Source organism: Rhinopithecus bieti, unplaced genomic scaffold, assembly GCF_001698545.2.
Source record: "Rhinopithecus bieti isolate Rb0 unplaced genomic scaffold, ASM169854v2 scaffold_31514, whole genome shotgun sequence".
In the NCBI taxonomy this organism is placed as follows: Eukaryota; Metazoa; Chordata; class Mammalia; order Primates; family Cercopithecidae; genus Rhinopithecus; species Rhinopithecus bieti.
Window position 1 is genome coordinate 160,876 of NW_016813496.1, and position 8,779 is coordinate 169,654.

The following is an 8,779-nucleotide window of genomic DNA, read 5'->3' on the forward strand; positions in this document are numbered from 1 at the left end:
AGGGCTTTTATTTTTTTTTTTTTTTTTTTTTTTTTTTTTTTTTTTTTTTTTTTTTTTTTTTTGAGATGGAATTTTGCTCTTGTCACTCATGTTAGACTGCAATGGCAGGATTTCCACTCACAGCAACCTCCGCCTCCTGGGTTCAAATGATTCTCCTTCCTCAGCCTCCCAAGTAGCTGGGTATACAGGTGACCACCACCATGTCCAGATAATTTGTATTTCTAGTAGAGATGGGGTTTCACCATGATTGGCCAGGATGGTCTTGAACTCCTCATCTCAGGTGATCTAACCACCTCGGCCTCTCTGGGATTACAGGTGTAAGCCACAACGCCTGGCCAGCTTTGATTTCATAAACTCAGTCCTTAGCTATTTTTCCAAATTATTTTATGTCCTTTTTGATTTATTTATTTATTTATTTTGAGACAGGGTCTCACTCTACTACCCAGGCTGAAATGCAACGGTGTAACCAATCATGACTCACTGCAGCCTTGACCTTCCAGGCTCCAGCAATCTTCCTGACCCAGCCAACTGAGTAGCTGGGACTACAGACATGCACCATTATGCCTGGCTAATTTAACATTTTTTTTTCATGGAGACAAGATTTTACTGTGTTGCCAAAGTTGCACTTGAACTCCTGAGCTCATGTGATTCTCCCGTTTCAGCCTCCTAAAGTACTACGATTACAGGTTTAAGCCACCATCTGCTTCTGGAATTTCTTGAGAGAATTATTCTCAATAATAAACAGTACCATATCGGCATGAATCTAAAGAATATCTGTCCTCTATGGTAGAAGTTTCACTCTCCAGGATTTCAAAGGACTAGGGCAGATTCTGTAACAGTGTTATCTATGGTGGTGCATGGACTTTGAAGTCAGACAGAATTTATTCTGAATCTCAGCTCAGCCACTTAGTAGCTGTTAGTCTTTGAACAAGTTTCTTTCTGTGGAAGAGTTCTATAAACCATGTACATTAAAAAGGGCAGAATAATAATGATTGCCAAAATGGTCGCAATTTTTCATCCTCCTATATTCCTGCCCATTGCCAGGTGCTTTTACAGTTGTTCTATTGACATCCAGTATCTGCTTTCTGAACACTAAATCTGGCAGGTCATATTTGTTCAGGGCAGTAGAAACCTGTGAACATGACAGTGGGCTAGTTTAGGGCCCAAGTTCAAATGGTCTTGAATGTTTCTGCTTTTATTTCAGAATGCTGCCATCTCCATGGGAAAAATCCGTGTTGGCCAGCCGGAGAATAAGATACCATGGAATGGAGAAAAAAGTTGCCCCTGTTGACAGCTCCAGAAGCAGAAGCTCACTGCCAGAAACACAGCTGCTTAGTCAACAAGCAGTTGATGATACATGTCAAAATGCTCAGCTGAGACTAGAGAAATGGCCCCACTAAGCCCAGCCCAAATGGCTGACCCTTTCAATTATGACTAGTAAGTTTTGGATGGTTTGTTATGCTGCAATAGCTAACTAATACATGCACCCAGTGCAGATAGGATGCCAGGATTTAATGACAGATTCAGTACTACTTACCTTCTCACAGTGGACACCCTAAAGGTACTATTTTTTTTCCTCTGATTTAGAGTTGGATGTCTTGTAAAGTAATATTGAGTAATGCAGAAATACATGTAGATATTGTATGCATGTGATTAGTGCTTATATCCACACTGTTCCTCACACCACAGGAGAAAATAGACAACCACAGCCTAATCATAAGGGCCAAGGCCAAATAGCAAAATAAGCTTGCCTTTAATCTCTTTTTTTCATATCTAAAAACTGGAGGTCAAGAGTGTGGACAGACCTGAAGACATAGGGTTCTCTTCTGTGGCCACATCATCCTTTATTCATTGTCTGATCTCTAGAAGGAAGGAGGGCAAGAGGTGGCCAGCAGTGGTCTACCTGTAGTTATTTTATTCCTGTTGCTCTCTGCTTTTTTTTTTTTTTTTTTTTGAGGCAGTCTCACTCTGCCACCCAGGCTGGAGTGCAGTGGCGTGATCTCAGCTCACTGCAACCTCTGCCTCCCAGGTTCGAGCGATTCTTCTGCCTCCTGAGTAGCTGGGATTACAGGCAGGTGCCACCACACCCAGATAATTTTTGTATTTTTAGTAGAGATGGGGTTTCACCATGTTGGTCAGGCTGGTCTTGAACTCTTGACCTCGTGATCTGCCCGCCTTGGTCTCCCAAAGTGCTGGGATTACAGACACGAGCCACTGTGCCCAGCATGCCCTCTGCTCTTTCTATGGCCACTATCTCTTCTACCCCCAGAACTGAAGAGAGATGTTGGTAGGGAGAGGCCGTCCCCTCACCTCTGGCAGAAAAGGGATATTCAGGCCGTTCACCCTCCTGACGTCAGAGCTGCACTTCAATGTAGCAGCTGTTGGCCAGGCGTTGCTACTGGGTGCCTGGAATGTGCCTGGTCTGAACTGCGATGTGCTAGAAAGGTAAAATACGAGTTAAGTTTCAAAGGTTTAGTTACATATATATATACACACACACACACACACACTTCGTTAATAATTACGTATTTCTCACATATTAAAATGACAATATTTTGGACATATTGGGTTAAATTGTTACAATCAATTTCACCTGTTCTTTGTTTCTTTTTAAAAAACAGAGCCAAACTCTTTTTAAAGTTTGGCTACAAATTAGCTGGGTATGGTGGCCAGCGTTTGTAATCCCAGCTACTTGGGAGGCTGAGGCAGGAGAATCGCTTGAACCTGGGAGGTGGAGGTTGCAGTGAGCCGAGATCACGCCATTGCACTCCAGCCTGGGCAACAGTGCGAGACACTGTCTAAAATCTAAAAAAAATAAAAATAAAAAAATAAAGTTTGGCTACTAGAAAATTTAAAATTTACACGTGACTCACATTTTATTATTTTATTTTATTTATTTATTCATTTTTTCGAGATGGAGTTTGGTGGGAGGATCACCTGAGGTCGGGAGTTCGAGACCAGCCTGACCAACATGGAGAAACCCCGTCTCTACTAAAAATACAAAAAAATTAGCCAGGAATGGTGGCGCATGCCTGTAATCTCAGCTACTCTGGAGGCTGAGGCAGGAGAATCGCTTGAACCCGGGAGGCGGAGGTTGTGGTGAGCCAAGATAACGCCATTGTACTCCAGACAGGGCAACAAGAGCAAAACTCGGTTTCAAAAAAAAAATTTTTTTTAGAACGATTGTTATATTCTTTTCATTTGTGATAGCCATATAGCATATTATTTATAAGGGCATATGACCTTACACACAAGATTAAAGGCAAACAACCTCTGGAGTGGGCCTAGCTCAGCTCACGGAGGAAGCCTTGCCTGAAAAGGCTGCAGCCTAGGAGGTCACACTTCATTCAGCTCAGCATCTGATCGCATCTTCCATCACTCAGGGCCTGAAGGGGCGGGTCTTAAACATTATCCAATCAGGGACTCTGAGGTAGGGGACAGTTCAATCAGACAAGCAGCTGGACCGGACAGGGCTCTTCCGGGTTTGGCGCGGCCTTTGTCTCTCGCTTCAGCCAGAGTTCCAGGTCTCGTCTTCACTGCTCTTTGTCCTCTGCTCTTAGAGGCCCAGACTCTGTGGCTCTGTGACCTACAGGTATTGGGAGATCCACAGCTAAGACGCCAGGACCCCCTGGAAGCCTAGAAATGGTGAGAGTGCGGTCCGACATCCGGAGAGAGGGGAAGGGCTGGTTGAAACCGGTGGGAAGTGGCTGTGGTGGGACTCAGGCCTCCCCGCAGTCATCTCCACAATCTGCGCCCCGAATTCTCCTTGCCCAGCTGGATCTCAATCCCCTTCAGCCATAAGATGGCGGCTGCGCCGACAGCCGGGCCCCCGGGCGTCCTGTCTCTTCCCTGCATAGTGACCGTGCCCAGGTCTGGAGCCCTCTCTCGACAGCTCTGCACGGGCAGCGCGGCGCCTTTCCCAGATTGTGCACGGACCATGGGAGGGGCGTCAGGAGAGAATCCTGACTTGGGGTGCGGGTTCATGAATGGGAAGAGCTTTGGTCCGTGGGGTTCCCAGTTCCTATTTTCTTCTGTTAAAAATCTGTGGCAGTCATCGCAAAAAATATTAAAGAATTTAATCAAAGAGTGATTCAATAATTGTAGAGCACAAAAGTGTGTTTTGTAGTTTGTGGTTCATGGGAGGAGCTTGAAGGAAAGACTTTTATAAGGTACACGATGAAGAAAACTGTATTTAATAATTGGTTAGGTACAGTTACGTAGCAGTTTTTGTTAAGTAGAAATGCTGGGACTAGAGCCTCCTCAGTGTAATTGCCTGCCCCTTAATTATTCTCACACTCCACAGGGGACTGATTTTCCACTGCATTTTCACATGCATTCCCAGCAGGGTCTCAAGTGTACTTCCCAGCCCCATTCCTCCAGCCTAACTCTGGCCTGCAGTTAGATTTAAACTGCAAATAAACTAAAATACTAAATTTCCAGTTCCTTCTGACATTTCCAAATGCCAACTTCTCTTTCCTAATTCACATTCTCAACTGTTTTTCCTTTAGTGTACATTTTTGATACTGTATTTTAGTTAATCATTTTTTGACAAAGCATTGGATGGCACTTAAAATTGTTTTCTGTTTGAAAATAGTTCTCATGAGAAGAAAGCAAAAAATAATTCCCTGACACTGTATTTTATGAAATTTCTATGCCTCTTTTTTTTTTTTTTTTTTTTTTTTTTATCTTCCTTAGGCCCCCCACAGAAATCTTATCAGAATGTTTTCAGGTGAAGGTTTTTCTTTGGAACAAAAAAAAATTTATGGAGTGATGCGTCTTCAGCCACCGTTCAGTTTTTTCCTGGTCCTGGGTTTCAGTACTGTCTCGAGTAAACCAAGATACACATCATGACTTTTTCTGCGAGAGTGTCTAGTGAATATCAGCTCCTGGGTCATTTTCTCCCTGAGGACAACCTGAGGTATGGAGTGTAGCTTCTCAAGGGAGTAGGTGGATGCCCTGGGGCTAAGAGGCATCTCCTGGCATACTCTTCCTTTGAAAAGCTAACCCCTTGAGACATTAAGATTGTTGTCTTCACCCAACCCAGCTTTCATTTCTTGGAGACACAATGCTGGTCAGCCAATCAGATGCTAGTATTGAGGGGAAAACACAGAAATAATTTCTGCCCCCTGAATTCTCTAAATTTTGTGGAAAAAAAACGGTATCCCAAAAGACAAAGAAAAACCTGACCCAAGTGAGATGTTGCAAGAACTTACAAAGTAAAATGCACCTGGGGCATAGTGTAATGTCTCCTGAGAGGGTGGTTATTGAGCACTTAAGGTGAGCAGACTGGGGCGGGTGAATATCAGTCAGACACATCTGTTTTCTTTTCTTTCTTTCTTTTCTTTCTTTCCTTTCTTTCCTTCTTTCTTTCTTTTTTTTTTTTTTGAGATGGAGTTTCACTCTTGTTGTCCAGGCTGGAGTGCAATGGTGCAATCTCAGGTCACCGCAACCTCCGCCTCCCGGGTTCAAGCGATTCTCCTGCCTCAGCCTCCCAAGTAGTTGGGATTACAGGCATGTGCCACCATAACTGGCTAATTGTTTTGTATTTTTCCTGGAGACAGGGTTTTTCCATGTTGGTCAGGCTGGTCTCGAACTCCCAACCTCAGGTGATTCGCCTGCCTTGGCCTCCCTACGTGATAGGATTACAGGCAAGAGCCACCGTGCCTGGCCTAGACACATCTGTTTTCTAATTAGCACTACCACTCCCTGGGTTTATCACCTTGAAAAGATTTATTCACTTATGTTGACTTCCATTATTTAACTGTAAATTGCATTTTATTAGTAGGACTTGAAAGGTAAGAAAATACTAACAAGGTTCATAAAAGAGGTGGATTTCAGAAAAAAATTAATATTAATCATGTATTTTACTTGTGAGAAATTCTCATTTAACTTTTCCTTTCTTAGAGTAAGTTCAGAAATGTTCTCAGGTATATTTTTTCGTGAATATATATAATCAAGTATATCTATATACACATTTATATTTATATTTAATATGGACTCTTGCTCTTGTTGCCCAGGCTGGAGTGCAATGGCACAATCTCAGCTCACTGCAACCTCCGCCTCCCGGGTTCAAGCGATTCTCCTGCCTCAGCCTCCCGAGTAGCTGGAATTACAGGTGGGGCGCCACCATGCCCAGCTAATTTTTGTATTTTTAGCAGAGAACGGGATTTCTCCATGTTGGCCAGGCTGGTCTCGAACTCCTGATCTCGACACAGAGAGAGAGAGAGAGAGAGAGGGAGGGAGGGAGGGAGAGAATATATACATATATAATATATATAAAATAATATATACACATATATTTAAGGATAGATCTTTATTTTAAAACTATTTTTATATAAGTTATTCAAGTACAGGTGGTATTTGGTTACATGAGTAAATTCTTTTTTTGTTTGTTTTTGAGAGGGAGTCTCGTTCTATTGACCAGGCTGGAGTGCAGTGGCGCAATCTCAGCTCACTGCAACCTTTACCTCCTGGGTTCAAGCAATTCTCCTGCCTCAGCCTCCCGAGTAGCTGGGATTATGGGCAACAAGCACCACCATGCCCGGCTAATTTTTGTATATTTAGTAGAGACAGGGTTTCACGATGTTGGCCAGGCTGGTCTCGAACTCCTGATCTTGTGATCCATCCACCTCAGTTTCCCAAAGTGCTGGGATTACAGGCATTAGCCACTGCGCCCAGCCTACATAAGTAAGTTCTTTAGTGGTTATTTGTGAGATTTTGGTGCACCCATCACTGGAGCATTATACACTGCACCATATTTGTAGTCTTTTATCCCTCGTCCCCTTTCCACTCTTCCCCTCAAGTCCCCAAAGTCCATTATATTATTCTTATGCCTTTACATCCTCATAGCTTAGCTCCCACATATCAAAACATACAATGTTTGGTTTTCAACTCCTGAGATACTTCACTCAGAATAATAGTCTCCAGTCTCATCTAGGTTACTGCAAATGCTGTTAATTCATTTTTTAGGGCTGTGTAGTATTCCATTGTATATATATACCACAGTTTCTCTATCCACTTGTTGATTGATGGGCATTTGGGTTGGTTCCATGATTTTGCTGTTGTGAAATGTGCCACTATAAACATGCATGTGCAAGTATCTTTTTCGAATAATGACTTCTTTTCCTCTGGGTAGATACCCAGAAGTGGGATTGCTGGATCAAATGGTAGTACAACTTTTAGTTCTTTAAGGAATCTCCACATTGTTTTCCATAGTGGCTTTTCTAGTTTACATTCCCACCAGCAATGTAGAAGTGTTCCCTGTTCACCACATCCATGCCAACATCTACTGTTTTTTGATCTTTTGATCATGGCCATTCTTGCAGGAGTAAGATGGTATCGCGTTGTGGTTTTGATTTTCATTTCCCTGATCATTAGTGATGTTGAGGATTTTTTCATATGTTTGTTGACCATTTGTATATCTTCTTTTGAGAATTCTTTATTCATGTCCTTAGTCTACTTTTCGATGGGATTGTTTGGTTTGTACTGATTTGTTTGGGTTTGTTGTAGATTGTTTTGTACTGATTTGTTTGGGTTTGCTGTAGACTCTAGATATTAGTCCTTTGTCAGACGTATAGATTGTGAAGACTTTTTCTCACTCTGTGGGTTGTCTGTTTACTCTGCTGACTGTTCGTTTTGCCGTGTAAAAACTATTTAGTTTAATTAGGTCCCAGATATTTATCTTTGTTTTTATTGCATTAGCTTTTGAGTTCTTGGTCATGAAATCCTTGCCTAAGCCAGTTTCTAGAAGGGTTTTCCAATGTTATCTTTTATAATTTTTATAGTTTCTGATCTTAGGTTTAAGTCCTTAATCCATCTTGAGTTGATTTTTGTGTAAGATGAGAGATGAGGATCCAGTTTCATTCTCCTACATATAGCTAGCCAGTGATTCCAGTACCATTTGTTGAAAAGGATGTCGTTTCCCCACTTTATGTTCTTGTTTGCTTTGCTGAAGATCAGTTGGCTGTAAGTATTTGGGTTTATTTCTGGGTTCTCTATTCTGTTCCATTGGTCTGTGTGCCTATTTTTAAACCAGTAACATGCTGTTTTGGTGACTATGCCCTTATAGTATAGTTTGACATCAGGTAATGTTATGCCTCCAGATTTGTTGTATTTGCTTAGCCTTGTTTTGGCTATGCAGGCTCTTTTTTGTTCCATATGAATTTTAGAATTTTTTTAATTCTGTGAAGAATTATGGTGGTATTTTGATAAGGACTGCACTGAATTTGTAGATTGCTTTCGGCAGTATGGTCATTTTCACAATACTGATTCTACTCATCCCTGAGCATGGGATTTGTTTCCATTTTTTTGTGCCATCTATGATTTCTTTCAGTAGTGTCAGGTGTATTTTTTTTGGCTTGGTAATTTCCAATAAAATTTCAAGGCTGTTTAAGAATGCTACCAAGAAAAAGAATAGGGGAAATGTCTTTCCCATTTTGGCTGTAGAAAATGAATACATTTTCACAAGAAAATGTAGTAGATAATTGCTGAGTTACATAGATTCATGAAAGCATCAGTTCCTCTTTTTGCAGGGTAAATTTGTGACAGTGAATATCTCTGTTCAAATCCTGTTATCCTGATTTCTGAGTTTTATGCTAAATTTTATTTGAAACTTGGTACCTCCTAGACATGTTTCCATATGACTAATTGTTTACTATATGACTTTTGATGGAAAAATAAAATAATGCATTTATTGTTTGAAAGGAATACTTTTGCTTTTCTTATTGAGATATGAAATATAAGCACTCTAAAGTTTTCTTTCTTTTTTTTTTTTTTTTTT

The 8,779-nt window shown here is 41.4% G+C and overlaps 1 protein-coding gene across 1 annotated transcript in view; it reads left to right on the forward strand.

The window, feature by feature from the left end:
• The first annotated feature begins 3,414 nt into the window (after positions 1-3,414).
• Positions 3,415-8,779, forward strand: part of LOC108512962 (putative zinc finger protein 724) — a 19,821-nt gene continuing 14,456 nt past the window's right edge. The window contains exon 1 of the mRNA XM_017848532.1: positions 3,415-3,645. Coding sequence (XP_017704021.1) covers positions 3,643-3,645 — 3 coding nt within the window. The 5' untranslated portion in view covers positions 3,415-3,642. The remainder of the gene's footprint in view (positions 3,646-8,779) is intronic.